Genomic DNA, 20262 nt, shown 5'->3' on the forward strand with positions numbered 1-20262 from the left:
TTCCATTAGTTCTGGGAAATGGGAAAAAGTAGGCTGCTTTGTTTTATTCTTTGAAACTAGTTATATGTTTACCTGTAGAGTTCATTGCACAGTTGGAAATGCTACATGTCAATTTTACACACAATAAAATACACAACTATGTTAATAGATTTTCTATTTTTACATAGGATCCAAATGAAGATACAGAATGGAATGAAATTTTAAGAGATTTTGGCATTCTTCCTCCAAAAGAAGAGCCAAAAGATGAAATTGAAGAAATGGTTTTACGTTTACAGAAAGAAGCAATGGGTATAGTTGTGCATTTGGTGGGCTGGATGAAGGGGGTAATACAGTTATGTTAGAGATAGTGTATTTCGTGAACTGCAAGGGGGAGAAGACATTAGAAATCATTTAATATGTGCCATTATACTTTTGCTGATACCTAAAATTCCTAATTCACGTGTTAAAAATTCACATGCTAGTTAATAACAGAGCTGAAATGTCCTAATATCTAACCTAGTGAGCTTTTTTTTTTCTCTCTCCACCATATTTTTTTTTACCTTGTGATTACCTTATATTTTGGTCATTCTATATAGTATATATTACTTGTCAAGATTTCCTGATACATGAGAAAATCTAAATTTCTGAGGTCTAATTTATTTTTACATCTACTTTTAAATGTAGTCTGGTAGTTCTGTGACTCTGAGGGAGTAATAACATTTAAACAAAACTAAAGCAATCAATCACAAAATAGCTTTATATATTGTAAACACTGCAACATTAAAGACAGTCTTGACCTTGATTTATCTAAGATATCTTTTTTCTAGATATGTGACTATAAAATAAAATTAATATTTAAACAACTCAACTGCCTTCAATTTATATTGTTTTAGTTAAACCATATGAAAAGATGACTCTTGCACAGTTGAAAGAGGCTGAAGATGAATTTGATGATGAAGATATGAAAGCTATTGAAACATATAGGTACAGTGATGATTCATTGGGGTAATTTATGAGTTTTGGAATGAAGAATTGTAAAAATGAAACTAAGATAAAGCCCTATTTTGTCTGCAAAATAGATTAAAAAATAACAAAACTAATTTTTAAGATTTTAAAACGAACTAACTTATATAAATTGGAATTTTTCCTGAAATTCATTTGCCTTTGCTTAAATTAAAAACTATTTAATAATGTACCATAGGACTTCATCAAATGATATATGAGTAAAGTGGAAAATATCAATAAGCAGCCAATAAATAGAGGGCTGTGATATTCCTTCTATCATGATGTCTGCCAATGATTTCTATAATTTAATAACTAATTGCCAGTCATGAATTCTCTCAGAGATTAGAGTAGGTACATATATTACCCAACTTTTCTTGATACTAAAAACAGACAGGATTATTAAAATGTTAAGCCAGAGGAAGATATCACTTATGAATGCAGACACAAAAATTTAAACAAAATATTTGCAAATTAATCTAGCAATTTTTAAAATAGAATAATGAACTTTGGACAAGTAGTCCTAGGAATGCAAGGTTGTTTTAACATTAAAAAAAAACAAAAAACACACACAGTAAATTGTGTTAAAAGCAGCAATGTCAAGTCACAATGAACATACCTGGCACTCATAAAAATTGAACTAGTGTTCCTTGGAAAACTGCTTTATTCCACGATGTGAGTCGTGAAAGTACAATATAAGTCTTGAGTGTCTTATTGTGCCAGCAAGTAAAGAAGTGCTAAAGAAAAAGTTTAAGAGATAGAAGCCAAACTAAAAGATCTCTCAATGACGATAGTTGCAACAAAAAGATATATTAGATTATAAAATAAATAATGAAATAAATACCCATCAGTTCATAATGATATAATTACTTGAATGCATGAACAAATTCAAAAGAAATAACACTTCTCCCTCACTAAAAAATTCCAAATAATAAGTGTATATGGAATGAGGAAAATAGGAAAATCACCATCAGATCACCATAGCAATAATTCTCGGTGGGCAAGATCTGCTGATAGATGCTAAAATGAGTGGATGAAATTTTAAGTAGAAGCAAGGTATTTGCATAATCTCAAAGTATCTCTCCCTCCAAATATTATAACTATAAGGAAATAGTAAGTTTACAATGTAGAATTTTGGCAGACTCCATCTTAGGGAAATTATCAAGGTTAAAATCACCAATAATACATGTTGACATTAAGTAACTTGATATGCTGAAGATGACACAGCACCTCTGTGGTGTCCTTTTTAATAATCATTCAATCTAATAAGAATACATCAGAAACCAAAATTTGAGGAACTTTCAAAAAACTGACCAAGTTAATGTCAGGAAAGATGGCAGAATAGAAAACTCTAGAAATCCATCTCTTTACCTAGACAATAGACAACAGTTGCATTGGCTGAAAATGTCTGAAGTGACAGCTTTGGAACTCTGGAATCTATTTGGACACTTGCAGCTTCCATAAAACTTGGCTGGTAAATTGCAATTGGTAGTGGCCGATTTCAGTCCTTAGTTGGTAATAGCTATCCATCTCTCACCCTCTAGTTCCAGGGCAGGCTGCTGTTTGGACAGCAACCTTTATTTCTGGTAAAGCTTGCTGGAGCAGGGTGGGCAATAAGGACCTTGTGTTCTGATTGTGGAGTGCTGCTTCTGAATGCAGAGGTACAGGCACAGAGTATGGGTATCATTGTGTCAACCCCATTGGCTCAGGAGGATTCCAGAGCATTTAAGGGAGCCAAATCCATTTTTTATGGACATGAAAAAACAACCTCTATATATGGGGGAATTTAAATGCCTTGGAAAAGATGAAGGCTCACAGAAGACGTTGTGGTTTCATCTCAGGCTGATCCCTGGAGAGAGACACCTTACAATAATAATAAAACAAACCATGGGAAAGGAGGAGAATCTGATTTCCAGAGTTATAACATATGAATCAAATGTTCAGTTTCAACCAAAGAATCACAAAGAAATGGGAACGTGCGGCCCATTCAAGCTATCTTCCGAAAGCTATACCATTTTGCATTCCTACCACCAGTGAATGAGAGTTCCCGCTGCTTCACATCCTCTCTGGCATTCGGCGGTGTCCGTGTTCCAGATTTTGGCCATTCTCTTAGGGGTGTAGTGGTTTCTTGATTTATTTGCCTTTTCCTAAGACATAGATGTAGAGCACCCTTTCATAGGCTTATTTGTCATCTCTTTATCTTCTTTGGTGAAGTGTCTATTAGGCCTCTGGCCCATTTTCATTTTCAGATTGTTTTCTTATTGTTGCATTTTTGAGTTTTCCTATAGTAAGGATAACAGTCCCTTTTCAGATGTGTCTTTTGTCATTTTCTCTTAGTAACTGCTAAGGAAATAGGTTCCTAGAAAGAACAGTTGTTACAGCAGTTTTCTGATCCCCAGAGGAATTAGATTCTAGGACACAATCGGAACAGTAGTTCCAAATTTCTCAAGTTTCTGGATTGCAGCAGAGAAACCTGTTCCATTGGCAGACCAGTTTTGCAATGCTGCTCAGGGAGTCATTTTGATGGCCCAGTTTAGAGCCTCCTCCTTTCCACTGAATTTGTGAATCACTTTATTTCACAGAGTAAGCTTCTTGCTGCTTACAATACCTAGGACTTTCTTCAACTGAGTCCCATCTGATGTGTTGTTGGGTGTAAAATGCAGGTTACTGAGCACTAAGTCACTTCCTGATGGCAAAGTTAACCCAGGTCTTCCTGTCTCTCTCTGCCTGATTCCATTGAAATAACAAAGAAGAATGAGGAAGAGAGGTGGAACAGGGGAAGAGGAAGAGATATATATTAGTTAAGTAGGAAACACAAACTTTTTGAAATTTTTGAAAGATACTAAGCCAGTGAGATCAAACTGAGGAATTTGATATTAAATACTCAGTGCCAACAAAAAATCAGGTCCCAAAAGATCTTTGGCATAACTATATTTAGAATATCTGGGTCAGTAGCGGGGAAGTGAAAGGACTTCAGTTTGAAAATTTGTGAGAGGGGCCCTCCCTCCAGGGGGGTCGGTATTCTTGGCATTTTCCTCTAGGTTTCATTTCGCTTGGATTACTTGTTATGTAGAGTGGTTTCACCTAACATGTTTCTAATTAGTAAAATAAGGATGGGGTGTTTTAAAATATACCCAGGATTTTGTATCTATTCATGTAGAGTGAAGCCAACAGATGAAGAGATAATTGCCATTGGAAAGAGTTTTTACTCAGAGTTCCCAAGAACAGGGGGCATGCCCCACAGTACAAGGCCACACAGGGAAGCACTGGAGTTGGTTGAGAGGCAGGAGTGGAGGGATAGCATGGGCACCAGCCTTCACTATGGTTTCCATGGCAAAGACAAGGGAAGCAGGGTAAGCACATTTAGGATTGGCTAGTTTGAATACCCTTGGCAGGCTGTGGGCTAAGGTTCTGCCTCTAGTTATCTGGTATCTGGCCCAGGGATAATTAGGTCAGATGGGTAGTGGCTCAGTTTAATAAAAGAGGTGATTGAGGGATTGGGCTCTGGACTGGTTGGTTTGCATTTGAGGAATTTGCTCTCCAGCAGGAGATTGCTATCTTTCAGAATTAGCTAGACCTGGGAGGGGCAGTCTGTCCAGGATAAGGGGAGAATACAGAAAACAAGAAGATACAGTTAATACACAGAAAGAAGGGAAGAAAGTATTCCCAAGATAACTTAGGGATATAGAATTGGTAATTTTTAAGACATTTGCATCAGAAAACATTTAGATCTGCTTCATGAATCCAAGCATTCAACAACTGAATCAGAGTATGTAAATCTTGAGAATTGATTAAGAAAGCTTTAAGGCTCCCTCTGGATGAATAACTAGGTAACATGGAATGCTCACTGTGTGCTAGGCACCATCCTAAGGCATTTACCTGTATTATTTCATTCAATTCCCAACAACCCCGTGCAAGTACCCGTAGGTATTAGTATTATTCTCATTACAGAAGCTTAGAGAAATCAAATAACTTGCCCAAATTCATGCTGCTAGTAACTAGGAACTGGTATTTAAACCCAGCCTAGTCTCACCGTAGAGTTCAAACTCATCATTCTTTATCACTTCTCTACCTGCAATAAATTTTATAACAAGTAATTGTATATATTCACAAAAGCTTTAGACTGAAGGTCAGTTTAGCATGATAGTTGAGAGTACATAAATGGGGATAATAATAATATTAACTTCATACAGTTTTTTGCAAGGATAAGTTAACTTAATGCACTTAAAATAGTGCCTGGCAACATAATAAGCACTCCATAAATGTTAGCCATTGTTATGATTATTATATACAAGTATTTAACCTGTATAGGAGAATTTGTTGGTTCGGTATCTAAATAAACTCTCTATAGCTATGTTTAAGACCTAATCTTAAATAAAAATAAATTTAGAAGTAAGTAGCTAACTTCTTACTTGCAATACCAATGACAACACAGATTTCCATATAAACAGATACATTTGCATTATAACACCATTAATAGTTACTCTAATTTTTAAAGTGTTTGATATGTACTAGCATTACATTCATTACCCTAAATTGTTACTATAGATGGAAATGACCTTAAGAATATACAGTTTTATTATTTAATTTTATTTTTTTAATTAGAGAAAAGCGGTTACAGGAATGGAAAGCTCTTAAGAAAAAACAAAAATTCGGGGAGTTATTAGAAATTTCTGGAAATCAATATGTGAATGAAGTCACAAATGCAGACAAAGATGTATGGGTTATAATTCATCTGTACAGGTCAAGGTAATTACCTTTTTTGTAAATATTAATATACTAATGTTTTAAGATATGTATCACTAGTTTTAAGGGTTTATAAAGCATATAACAAAGACTACTCACAAAAGGACATACATGCATTTACACATACATATATATATAGAGTCATTGGCTGTAGGGATTAAATTAGGTGAACTTGTCATACTTTTTAGAAAAAAAAAAAAGCATTCTTTAGCAGTTAATTTAAATAAAACTTATGGAAAATTTCAAACATATAGAATTGATATAAGGATAAAATAAGCTCCCTAAATACTGGCCAGGTAGATTCAATAGTTAACATTTTGCCATATTTGTATCATTTGTGTGTATTTACAGAAACATTTAAAAGTAAGTTATACACACCATGACACTTTTAAGTACTTTAGCATGCATTTTTAAAACATAAGGGCATTTTTCTCTATGCCACAATTCCATTTTCTCACCTAGCAAAATTAACAATAATTTCTAACAGTGTCTAATACCCAAATACTCAAATTCTCCCAACTGACTAAAAAATGTTTTTTATAAATACATATATTTTTATTGTAATTGAATCCAGTCAAGGCTCAGGCAGTGCATTTGAATATACCATATCTCTTGTCTCTTTTAACAGAACAATTTCCTTGCATGTCCCTGTTCCCCCAGTTAATTTTAGAGTATCTAGCTGAACTAAGTATAATCCATATGCGCCCCTTCCCTCCCCATTTCCCCGTCTCATCAGCCTGGAATAATGATAATGGGGAAGAGTGAACTTTCCCCAAGTCTGTGCCAAAGAGGAGCTACAAATTCCCAGCTTCACAAATCTCTCATAGAAACAGCACCTCTAGTGTTAGGTCCCAAGCCCACTGTGTGGGCTCTAATCCGATCCAGGAACAGAGGCCGTGGCAGTAGCCCTTGTTGTCTTTATTTCATTCTCTGAATAAAAAACATCTTCTTTCTTCAGGTCCTCAGAGAAATTCTATACAGAGCAAATTAGAGCTCTGCTGTTTATCAGCTCACCAGCTCCTCAGACAATTTTTGATAGGAATCATGCCCCATAAAAGAAGACATAATTTACCTTTACTAACATGGTTGGTAAATAATTTTTTAATAGTTTTAAATAATAATTTCCCATTTATCCTATTCCACTTATCTGGCTAACCTAATTTGGAGATTTGCTGATGTGGGTTCTTCACAAATAAGTATATGAAATAACAACATTTATAGTACTAAGATTTGTGTGTCATAAGTGTTATATACTGAACTAGTACACCGAATGTTTCTCCTGAGACCCATTATGATAAGCAGAATAGATATTGGTTCTGAATTACCATACACTGGTATAAAATTATTTTAATTGTTATTTCTATATAAATTACTGGTTTTGACCAATAATTTTCAAAAACTCATAGAAGAGGTTGAAATAGTTTTAGTGTCAGGTTTTTCAAATTGCCATGTGCTTTGATGAACTTAAAGTGTAAGGATCCATTTTTATATTTTAAGTATTTGTGAGCTCAGAAGGTTCTTTTGGGCAATCTAATAAAGTTATATAAAATATTAGTTTTCTTGACATTAAGAAAATGCATTCATGTGTCAGTATAAAACATAAGAAAATTCTATATAATAAAAGCCTAATATGCTAAGTGCTTGGTCATCCGGTTGACTGTTAAACCAATCAAAGTGTAATATGCTAATGATATGCTAAGGCCACTCAACCAGTCACTATGACATGCACTGACTATCAGGGGACAGATGCACAATGCAGAAGCTGCCTCCTAGTGGTCAGTGCACTCCCACAGGGGAAGTGTGTCTCAGCCGGAAGCCAGGCACATGGCTGGTGAGCGTATTGGCTATGGCGGGAGCCTCTCCTGCTTCTTTAGTAGTGCTAAGGTTGTCCAGCTGCCAGCTTAGGCCTGGCAGGGAGCGGGCCTAAGCCATCAGTCAGACATCCCCTTAGGGCTCCTGGACTGTGAGAGGGTGCAGGCTGGGTTGAGGGACCCCCCCACAAGTGCACAAATTTTGTGCACCAGGCCTCTAGTTAATCTATAATTAAATTTGTAAAATGGAAAAGATTTATCTGTGTTACAAATATTCTTTATAAAGTCTAGTTATATTTACTCATATAATATAATATTCTTTTTAAAAGTATATTTTTATTGATTTCAGAGAGGAAGAGAGAGAGAGATAGAAACATCAGTGATGACAGAGAATCATTCATCAGCTGTCTCCTGCAGGCTCCCACCTGGGGATTGAGCCCGCAACCCAGGGAATGTGCCCTTGACTGGAATCGAGCCTGGGACCCTTCAGTCCACAGGCCAATGCTTTACCCACTGAGCCAAACCAGCTAGGGCATAATATTCTTTATAATAGGTATAATTTAATATAATAAAATGAAGTATAACTATTAAGTTTGTATTTCTAGCTGCCTTTTGTAACTATAGGAGGGTAAGAGTTTGTTTTTTAACTAGGTTCCTAAGTTTTACAATTTTAATAATTTTTGTCACTAAATTTCTAGAACTGGGCCTATTCTTTATCCAAGTGAAGACTCAGCCTACATAGAGTACCTTAGAGGGATCTAACTAACCTTGGGCCTGTGATCCTACTGGCTCAGCTTGAAATTAGCTTTGCTTCTGATTTTATTAAATCTTACATCTGTGTCCAAGTTCTGATTTTGGTGGGGTGGGAGGAGGAAATTCTATATTATTCTTATACCTAACTGCATATTTGGAATCTCGCATACCATAACTATGCTCTTGTTTTCTGATGTTAGAGGTCTCCTTAATATTTTATAATTTTCATGGAGTTTAATTCTGGCCCAAATCCCCATTTGTTCCCCTACCGCTTGCTGTCATAACTGTCTTCAAGAAGCTACTTTCTCCTTGCACCACAGTCTGTTATGCCATACTCTCTTAATGTCATACTCTTCACTGCCACCACCAGTGCCCACCTGCCTTCTACCATTCACACCACTCACTCCATAAGTGTTTATTATACCACTGACTCAGCTCTCATTCTGATGATAATGAGAAAAATAACCTAAATTTGATATTAGTGGGTTAAGTTCATCTATATGAGGAAAACTGAAACTTATAAAGTCAATTTATGGCATTGTTTTATTTGGAAAATTAATATTTAATTTAATTACATGCATTTCTAATGTTACTTTTAGTAGGCCACTCACTAAAATAAAGCATTGTCTACATTTATAGCAGGTTATAATTATCAAAAGAATTCTGAAATATAAATGGAACATGTAGTCATTTAACTTGTTAGCTTCTTGCTCCATAAAATGATATATAACATCACTTATTTTAAGGGTATTTCTGAAGATTTTGTAGGTGTTGGAGATGCAAAGGTATATATAAGACATTTATCTCTGCCATTAAAGAAATTTCAGTATACTAGAGAAGAGACAAATGTGGTAATAAAGTCTTTTGGGTGCTTTGATTAAATTCTAGGGTAGAGTGATGGCACTGAAGAGGGAGCAATTAAGTTCTACCCTGGTACTGTCCTCCACAAATGAGAAAAGATCCCCCAAGTTTACAGAGTTGGAGGAAGTAGACAGGCTGAATTGGGTATTTTAGGTGGAGGGTACATATTGAACAAAGGCACATAAAGAAGAGACATCATCTTGCTTTTGAGTGCGTTAAGTAATGGGATAGCGGGCAGAGAATAATGCTGGAGCTAGAGGCAGAATCCAGAACATGGAGAACCTTGAAAGCTATACTGAGGAGCCCAGGCTTTATCATAATGGCAGTGAGAGCTGTTGAAGGATTTTAAGCTTGAGGGAAGGGCAGTTGTTACAGGAGGAGATTTTCATACTGAGCTCCCTTTGTCAGCAGGGTCAAGGATGAATTCGGAGAACCAAGCCTGGAAACAGACCATTTAGGGCAATCTGGCATAGCTCAGAGAAGAAAAGGAGTGAGGCAGAGGAGACAGAGAGGAGAGGCTAGGTATGATATGAGGAGGTAGAACCAATCTAATCAACATTAGATGTTGTAGAAGAAAGAGATTTTTGGCCTGGGTGCAAGACTTCAGAAAATGCAGAAGACAATGCATTATGGTGTAGTTTAGATGAGAAAAACTAAGGGGTACTCCAATGAACAGCCCAGGGACCAGTATAAAGATTAGTAAATGGATGCATGTTTGTATATGTCAGATGAAGATAAAGTTTGTGTGTGTGTGTAATTCTCTGCTTTGACCTATTTTTTAACCTTGTGATCTCCACTCATTTCTCCCAACTTCCATCCTCCATTCTGGCAACTACCAATCTGTTTTTTGTATCTGTGAGCTGCTTTTTGTTGTTTTGTTTTTAGATTCCACATTTAAAAGAGATCTTAAGGTACTTGTCTGTCTTTCATATAGCAAAAAGCCCTCCAGGTTTGTCCATGTTGTTGCAAATGGAAATATTTCATTCTTTTTTTTTATGGCTGTATATATCAAAGTTTCTTTATCTGTTCATGAACTGATGGACACTTAGGTTGTTTCTGTATCTTGGCTATTGTAAATAATACTGCAATGAACAGAGAGATACATTTTTTTTAAACTAGTGTTTTCATTTTCTCTCGTTAAAAACCCAGAAGTGGAATTGCTGAATCATATGTGGTTCTATACAAATTTTAGGATTATTTATTCTTTTTCATTGATTTCCATTATCAGTTTGTGTTTTTGTTGCTTTTGCTTCTGGTTTCAGGTTAAAAAAATAATTGCCAGAACCTATGTCAAAGATCCTACTGCCTGTGTTTTCCTCTAAGAGTTCTATGGTTTCAGGTCCTATGTTCAAGTCTTTAATCCATGATGAGTTAATTTTTGTCTAAGGTGTAAGATAGTGGTCAAATGTCATTCTTTTGCATATGGCTGTCCAGTTTTCCCAGCACTTTTTATTGAACAGATTGTCCTTTCCCCATTGTATATTCTTGGCTGGCTCTTTGTCATAAAATAATAGACCATATATGTATGGGTTTAATTCTGGGCTCTCTATTCTGTCCTATTGTGTCTGTTTTTATGCCAATACTACATTATTTTAATTACTATAGCTGTGTGGTATAGTTTTAAATCAGGGAGTGTGATACCTCTTGCTTTGTTCTTTCTCAAGATTGCTTTGGCTATTCAGGTATTATTTGTAGTTCTATACAAATTTTAGGATTATTCTATTTCTTTGAAAAATGTCATTGGAATTTTGATAGGAATTGCATTGAATCTGTATATTGCTTTGGGTAGCATGGACATTTTAACAAAATTGATTTTTCCAAATCATTAGCATGGAATATCATTCCATTTATTTGCTTTTTTCTTTAATTAACTTCATTAATGTAGTTTTTAATATACAGGTCTTTCTCCTCATTGGTTAAACTTAGTTATTTTTATGCAATTGTATAAGGGATTGTTTTCTTTATCTTTCTCATAGTTTGTTAGTGTATAGAAATGCAACATATTTTTATATATTGATTTTGTATCCTTCAACTTTACTGAATTTCTTTTTTAGTTCTAATAGTTTTTCGAGTCTTTTGGGTTTTCTACATATAATATCATATCATCTACAAGTAGTGACACTTCTGTTTCTTTCTTTCCATTTTGATTGCCTTCTATTTCTTTTTCTTGCCTAGTTGCTCTAGTTAGGACTTCTGATACTTTGTTGATTAAAAGTGGTGAGAGTGGGCATCCTTGTCTTATTCCTGATCTTACAGCTTTCAGCTTTTCACCATTGAGTAGGATGTTAGCTGTGGGCTTGTCATATATTGCCTTTATAATGTTGACATACATTTTTTTCTGTACCCACTTTGTTGAAATTTGTGAAACAAGTTTAGTAAACATATATTGAGAATAATATATAAAATTCCTCTCCCAGATGTTGATTAGAACTTAGTGCATTTTCATTGATTTCCATTATTAGGATTTGTTTAAAGAGAGCAAGAACTCAAATGCATGCAAAGCTATTTGGGGAAATCTGTGTTTTTCTCTGATCATTCATATTTGTCTGGCCCACATCTAACCATCATTTTTTTCTTCGTGACTTTTATCAAGTGTCCTAAAGTATGCATTTGATTTTCACAAGAACTACAATGATTTTTCTTGTCCCACAAACAGGAAAAGCACACAAAAGTCTAGAAGAATCTTCATCTGCCTGGAGCATGCAGCATGCCCTGGCATGAGTCATTCAGTAAGTGAGTTTAGACTATGGGTGTGTCAGGTTTTAGGAGTTGAAAATACTAAAGGGAAATAGGATGCTTCTATGGTATCATGAAAGAGGCCAATTAAATGTTGAATATATTTTTTTTAAATATTTTTTAAAAAGACATACAAAGGAAGTCCAAGAGAAAAAAACCAATTTTGTCTGTTCAAAGGAGCTTTTCCTGATCAACACAGTTCACACTAATCTTTTTCTCATACACTATTTCAAATATACTCCATATGAATGATGGGAAACGAGTATAAAGACAAAAAGGAAGGCTACACTTCTAGCAATTTAGGTTTATTAAAAGAAAATAGAGACAAAAGATGAGATTTTTGTTTTAGTTGTTAAGAGAGGAGGGGAAATGAAGTTCATTAACTGTTTATATCAAATTGGATAAGATTGCCCAGAGAATGTGTCTGAACTGATAAGAGGGTTCAGAACACAATCCCATGGAACATATATGTTTGAGGCATAGGTAAGAGAAGGTAGTCAAAGAAATCAATAGAAAGTATTTTCATGGGAGCCAAAATAAGAGGGCCTTTCAAGATTGGAGGTGAACAGAAAATACAGATTTTATTTTCTTTTTCATCTGGGCTGTGAACATAAGGAAAGAAAGTAGTTGTTAGAAGGGGACAGGGAGTTATAAGGGAATTTTTAAAAATTTACTGACTTGAATGTGTTTATATAAAGAGGAGAAGAAAAGATTGAGAAAACAGGAAAGGAGGGAAGCAGAATAACAGAGAAAAGTCCCATAGGAAATGCAAGAAGTATGGAATGAATAGAGGACTAGCTTTGAAACATTTTAATGAAGCTATGAGTGAATGATAGACTGGGAGAAAAGAGATATGTAAATGGAAGTAAAGGGAGATAAGTGATAAAACAGGAAAAAAATCACAGGATTTGGTTACACTTCCAATCAATTTTAAATTTCTAATGAGAAATAGTTCTGGATTAAGGAGAACAGAATGTGGCATGGAGTGGGATGTCAAGGAAAAGTGTGGGTGATGTTTGTTAGAGTCAAGAAAAACAAGGACGTTGGAGATATAGAATTTTGGATTTGATAATTTCAAGTGAAAATAAACCTGTGATGGTGACAAGAGTTTGAATTCCTTTGTTTCAACTCTGAACTGCCATGGGTTACCTAGAAGAGTCAGTTTTTTCTCTCTCTTATCTATATGTATAAGAAAGCCTAAGCAACCGAATGATAGGTCGACTGGTAACTATGACGCGCCCTGACCACGAGGGGGCAGACACTCAATGCAGGAACTTCCCCCTGGTGGTCAGTGTGCTCCCACAGTGGAAGCACAGCTGACTAACGGGTGCCAGACACCAGGCTCACAGCTGGCACGTGCAGCTAGGCGTCGCGAGCCTTTCCTGCCTCCACACCAGCACTACTGGGCGGCAGGCACAGTGGGGCCAGTGATGTGGCACCTGGTCCAGGCTTGGGCTCGGGCTCTGGTTCGAGCTTGGCTCCTCCCCAGCCACCTGCCGCTTTGTGCAATATATTGATACTACATCCCTGCCCGGATCAGGCCCAAAACCGGCAGTCCAACGTCCCCTGAGGGGTCCCAGATTGTGAGAGGGCACAGGCCAGGCTGAGGGACCCCACCCACCGGTGCATAATCCGTGCACTGGGCCTCTAGTGTCTTATAAAGTAGGAACTAGCTTGATTAAACTGATGGAAGTCAGATGTGGTTAGCCTTAGTTAGGCATCAAATTCCCATGGTAGCTAGCTTTATTCCCAGGCTATAAAGGTGTTTGTAATGAAAATCGGAGGATTGAAGGTAACAATAAAGGACAATACTGATATGGGCTTATTAAAAGAATATCTAAATATATATTGTTGTTATGGAGATGTTTCGCTTATTTTATTAGACTAAGATGAGTAGTTTGTTTTTTTAAAGATATTATATGTACTGTTTCTCTTTTTAGCATACCAATGTGTTTGTTGGTTAATCAGCATCTCAGTCTTCTAGCAAGAAAGTTTCCAGAAACTAAATTTGTTAAAGCCATCGTGAATAGCTGTATTCAACACTATCATGATAATTGTTTACCAACAATTTTTGTTTATAAAAACGGTCAGATAGAAGGCAAATTCATTGGAATTATAGAATGTGGAGGAATAAATCTCAAGATGGAAGGTAATTATGTTATTTTTAAAATTTGTTTGAAAAAAAAAAAAAAGAGATGAAACTTCAATAAATGAACAATATCCTGAAGGTTTATTTCCGTAAAACATAAGATTGCTTTCCTTTTCTTCCAGTCTCTGCTTGTATTCCTCTAGACTAATTTTCTACAATAATACTCAGCATAACACCCAATTCCTTAAGTCCTTATTGGTTCCTTGTCTCAAATAAGTTAAAAATTCGGAATCTTCTGCCTGCGAATTTCAGCCCACTTACCTAATGGTATTTCTCAATGCTTTCCAGTTTCTGCACAGCCAGGCCGGTCTTCAGCCACTACCCCAGACACACTCATTTGTTCCTTTGTACTTTGTTTCATACTCCTTCCCTGTGCCCCAAATTACCTCCTCTTCTTTATTCTTGCCTCTAGAACCTCATAGGTCTCCTAGTTTTCCATTTATCCCATGATATGATTTTGGACCAATTCATAATCTGTCTTCCTTTTCTCTATTGAATTTCTATTGCATATATTCTCTATACAACTTACTTTTCACTTATCCATATACTATCTGATTTTGTTGGTTAATTCCCTTTGAATTTTGTCTCCCTAATAAGTATAAGGGCCATATATCCTATTATTTTCTTTTTCACAGCACATAACACAGGACTTGATATTTCTAACTTCTCTACTAACTTCTACTTCCTGACTTAGTTCTGAGGCCATATCCTTCATCAAGTCATCACTTGGAACTGCATTAATTTCATGTTATACAAATCTTTTTTCTCTTACCATTGTGTTAATGCCATTGTGAATAGTTGTTTTTAACAGCTAGTTTATCCACTCTTCAGTTCCCTTAAAACTGTTTTTGGCCTAACTGAATTATCCTCTATCATTCTCCTAGTCTCTAGACTCCCTTTGTTTTATCACCCTGTTTTTTTCCAGCTTGGACCTCATGTAGCATTTATCAGAATTTCCTTCCTTTTTAAGGCTGCATAATACTCCATTGTATTTTTATACCATATTTTGCTTACCCATTTATCTGTTGATGGACACTTGGGTTGCTTTTATCTTTTGGTTATTGAGAATGATGCTGCTATGAACATTATGTACAAATAATCAGTCTCTGTTTTCAATTCTTTTGGGCATATACTTGGAAGTAGAATTGCTAAGTCATATAGTAATTCTGTTATAATTTTTTGAGCAACAGCATACTGTTTTTCATATTAGCTGCACCATTTTTTACTCCCACCAACAGTGTACAAGAATTCCAATGTCCCACATTCTTACCAACACTTGCTATTTTCTAGTTTATTTGTTTATTTATTTATTTTTATTGTAGCCATCTTAATGTGTGTGAGGTATTTTCCCCACTGATTTTAAATGTTTCCTATATTTTTTTATGGTTCAAAAATACTTCAGGTTTTTTTTTCTGACATATCTACTATTTGTTTATGTCTGAATCAATATAGCATGGTCTTAGCTCTATAACTATAGCTTTATAACAATCTAGTTGTCTCTAGTAGGGAGTCTTTTTCAAAATTTCATATAAATGTTAGAATCAGGCAAGTTCTGGGAAAAAATCCTGTTGATTATTTATTATTTGTTGGAGACTTCATATCCTAATAACAGTGGATATTCCTATCCATGAATGAGATATCTCTTGTCAGTTATTTTGGTCTCTTATAATTTTCCTCATAAATATAATATGTATATATTATATATTGTAATGTAATATATTTTGTAATTTTTCTCATATTCTGTTCATCTACTCAGTACTTAGGAATAAAATTGACAAAATGATGAATTTGAAGGAATGAGGGAGTTTGTGATTATCAAGTCAATTCTTTTCAGTTTTTCTCTTGGATATATTTTGGTATTTTATATTTTGTTGAAATTTTCTCATAAAAGTTTTCAAAAGTATTGGCAATAGTTTTTTCATAAGTAGTCTCAGAGCTTTAAAATCTTTACTTTGTCCCATGTCAATTCTTGATATTATTTTCCCCCCTTATCATCATTTTTGTGTGAGGTGTGTCTTTTAGACTTTTCAAGCCACCAGCTTTTTATTTTGTTGGTCACCTCTACTTATTTGTTTTCCTACTTTTGTTGAGTGTTTTCTTTCTGATTTTCTTGGGTTTACTTTATTGTTCTTTTCCTAGCTTCTTGATTTGAACTTTCAAACAACTTATTTTTAATAATTTTAAAATAAAAATTTTAACAAAAATTTCTACCTTTAAGTATAAGTTTGCTCTATTCAGTACATATTTTGATATTGTAGTGCTTTCATTGTCATCCAGTTCTAAAAATACCCTTTCCAATAGTATTTCGCTCTAGTTCTCAGGGATTTAAATGTGACCAAGCCTTCTGTACTTTGTCACAAAAAAGGGTTTTCCATGTGACTATTTTGGTGAGTGTCAAAATAAGAATTTATGGTGTATCAATTCATTTTTAATTATGATATATATATTGTATATATATATACACACACACACATATATATGCTGAAACTATACCCTTTTCACATTAATTTTATTAGAATCAATTCTTTTCATATAGATGAGAAATTCTTCTTTTCATTTTTCTAAGATTTTAATCTAATTTAATGATGGGTTATTATTGCAGAACTTGAATGGAAGTTAGCAGAAGTTGGAGCAATACAGACTGATTTGGAAGAAAATCCCAAAAAAGGCATTATAGACGTGATGGTATCTTCAATAAGAAACACTTCTATTTATGATGACAATGATAGTTCAAACAGTGATGATGACAATACCAAATAGAGGGAAATAGTTAATAAATAGATTTAAAGTGTTTATGTACTGAATATTTCATTTGTCACTGCCTTTGTAATCAGAGATCAGAAAATTTGTAGATTTATTGTCAGTTTCATGTTAGAGTTATAACTTAGACATCATTTAAAAAACTTTCAGGTATTTCAGAAATTGCCTCTAACAAAACCAGAATGTATACTGAATCCTTAAATTATTTTTCTCTGGCTTATTCTTTTTCTGAACCATTTTGGACAAAAATGATAATATTACAAGTCCTATGAATGAAAATGATGAAAGAGAATCATGAAATTTCATTTAATTTATATTAATAAAATTTAAAGTCTATTATTTAGGGGCCTTGAGTGTAAATACTTAAAATGTGACCATATGCTTTTTCTTTGAAATTTTTAACTTATTAAAAAAATTAACCACTCAATATAAAAATGCAATTTAGCCCTAGCCAGTTTGGCTCAATGGATAGAGCATCAGCCTATGGACTAAAGGGTCCCAGGTTTGATTTCGGTCAAGGGCACATGCCTGGGTTGCAGGTTCGATCCCCAGTAGGGGGCGTGAAGGAGGCAGCTGATCAATGATTCTCTTATCATTGATGTTTCTATCTCCCTTTCCCTCTCCTTCTCTGAAATCAATAAAAATATATTTTAAAATGCAATGTAAACAATTCTAAAAAGTACATAAAAAACATCCACTTATTATTACTGTTTTAACAGTTCTATTATTAAGTTAGAAAACAAATAAATACTGTCATTAATAGACTATAGAATCATTAGAACTATAAGTTTCTAAATCAGTAGAAGTGATAAAAGCATATTGTGAAGTTTACCTATGTTTTAATAGTAATACCAGAATAAATCAACAGAAAACATACAAATTAGGATATTGCAGAAGACCTGCAGGATGTTTTATTTTGTTTTAATAATGAACACCATTTTTATTTATTTTTACTTTTTATTTTTGTTGATCCTCAACTGAGGATATTTTTCCCATTTATTTTTAAGAGATAGTGGAAAGGAGGGAGGGAGGAAAGAGAGAGAGAGAGAGAAAGAGAGAGAGAGAGAGAGAGAGAGAAGCATTGATGTGAGAGAGACACATTAATTGGTTGTCTTCTGCACAGGCCCCAAACAGGGCCAGGGATTGAACCTGCAGCCCAGGAACATGGCGTTAACTGGGAATTGAACCTGTGACCCTTCAGTGTGTGGACCAATGTTCTAACCACTAAGGAACACTGGCCAGGGCATGAACACCATTTTTAGAGAAAAGCGTGGTAAATCTAGCATGTACCCTGTTTCCCCGAAAATAAGACAGTGTCTTATATTAATTTTTTCTCCCAAAGTTGCGCTAGGTCTATTTTCAGAGGATGTCTTATCTTTCCATGCACTAGGTCTTATTTTCGGGGAAACACGGTAGTAGTTCAATAACAGATTTTTTTTTTTTACCTTGCTTATTTTGATGACCCATCATTCTGACTATAGTTGTGAGAGAATCTAGACTAAGTTGAAATGATTAGATTACAAAAATAGATTTGTGTGAGATGTGCGACACTTTAACAAGGAGTCAAGAAAAGGCTCACTGCTGCTCTTAGGGCTATGTAGGGATCATAGAGGCTGCACAGAATGATGAACTGGAAGAAAAGTTAAAGACAGATTTGAGTAAGGTAATTATAATTCATTTCAGCAGGTAGGGTAACATCATATAGTCTAACTTTGGAAGGAATTAGGAAGACCCCTTCTAAAATAGCAGAGAAGGGCTCTTAAAATATACAGCTCAGGATGAAGGGAAGGAAAGTTGTGAAGGAAAATTGTGAATTGCATGTGATGGTGCACACTTACATAAGAGAAATAATTACCTATACTGATCCAACTCATAAAGTTCTCTTTAACAAATAACTGGACACATTTCTATTCAATATAAAACCATTGCGGAAATGAAAGGAAAAACCATATAATCATAAACTTAAAATGAAACTTTAATGCCACCTAATGCATATAAATATGAATATTATTTTCCACCTCAATTGAATTCCAATGGAGAAAGTCCCCCTAAATTTAATCCTTTTCTAGTAAGTTTATATCTATTTTTAAATAAAAATGAACAGAGCAAATACTAATAAATTATATTTAAGATATCTGAATTAAAAAGATGCATAGTATTTCCCTCTTAACTCTTAACTCAAATCCAGCAGGTGGCAGTAAGTTTTTATCCATAATCACAGTTCATGAAAACTTTAACATTTGTAAAAATCCTAAAAATATAGCCTGTTAAAGGTGGCTGGCTGTAATTCCAGCCCTAGCCATTTTTAAAAGTGGGCATGCGTATATGTGTACACACACACACACACACACACACACACACACACTCTTCTGGCAAGTACTCCTGCTTCCGTACACAGGTCAGTACTACTTCCTTATGCTTCCTCATTTATACTCTAAGTAGGGCATAAATATTTGTTAGAATGCAGAGTCATTATAATTCCAATATTGTGTTTCCCATTTTATGAATTTTTCATTTGATGGGATACAAACAAAAAATTTTTTTAAATGCTTGTACTGATTTCAGAGAGGAAGGGAGAGGGAGAGGTAGAAACATCAATATTTAGAGAGAATCATTGATTTCTGCATCTTGCACACCCCTTATTGGGGATTGAACCTGAAACCCAGGGCATGTACCCTGACCAGGAATTGAACTGTGACCTCCTAGTTCATATGTCGTTGCTCAACCACTGAACTACCCCAGCTGGACAAGATTTACAGAGAGGAAAGGAGAAGGATAGAGAGTTAGAAACATTGATGAGAGAGAACCATAGATCAGCTGCCTCCTGCACACCCCCCACTGGGGATGTGCCCACAACCCAGGCACATGCCCCTGATCTGAATCGAATCCTGGACCCTTCATTCCGCAGGCCGACACTCTATCCACCGAGCCAAACCGGTTTCGATAAGATGTTTTTGTTTTTTTTAGTTGCCAATATTCAACTGTTTTTCGACCTACAAACATGGATATTTAATATGTTCCAACCTAATATTTTTTCCCCTCTATTCCTTGCTGCCAACTGTGCTCTTTGGAAATTCCCTTCCTTACCTTATAGTGCCTTGTTTGTCAGAGTGTGGTCCTGGAATCAGAAGCACCCCCAGGGAGCTTGTTAGAAATGCAGAATCTCTGGCCCCATCCCATACTCACTGAATTGGAAATTTTGTTTTAATGAGATTCTTAGGTGATTAAGTAGCATTGAGTAGCAAATCCCTTAAAGACATCTTGAACATATTCTTTATTTTTTTCCTCCACACTCTTGGTTATTAAAAATGTGTCTGGTTTGCTTTAGTCAATGGATAGAGCATTGGCGTGCAGACTGAAGGTTTCCTGGTTCGATTCCAGTCAAGGGCACATACCTGGGTTGCAGGCTTGATCCCTGTCCCTGGTCAGGATGCATGTGGGAGGCAATCAATAAATATGTCTCTC

At 35.2% G+C, this 20262-nt stretch overlaps 1 protein-coding gene across 1 annotated transcript; it reads left to right on the forward strand.

Annotated features, from left to right (window-relative positions):
• Window positions 1–224: 224 nt before the first annotated feature.
• On the forward strand, window positions 225–16797 carry PDCL2 (phosducin like 2; the record flags this gene model as incomplete). The annotated part of the gene is made up of 5 exons (XM_084899613.1): window positions 225–288; window positions 873–963; window positions 5587–5730; window positions 13829–14037; window positions 16640–16797. The coding sequence occupies exons 1-5, from the start codon at window positions 258–260 to the stop codon at window positions 16795–16797; spliced, it is 633 nt and encodes a 210-aa protein (XP_084755739.1). The 5' UTR covers window positions 225–257.
• Between the last annotated feature and the right edge of the window lie 3465 nt (window positions 16798–20262).

This window comes from Pipistrellus hanaki (assembly GCF_964339955.1).
Source record: "Pipistrellus hanaki genome assembly, chromosome: 1".
Taxonomy (NCBI): domain Eukaryota; kingdom Metazoa; phylum Chordata; class Mammalia; order Chiroptera; family Vespertilionidae; genus Pipistrellus; species Pipistrellus hanaki.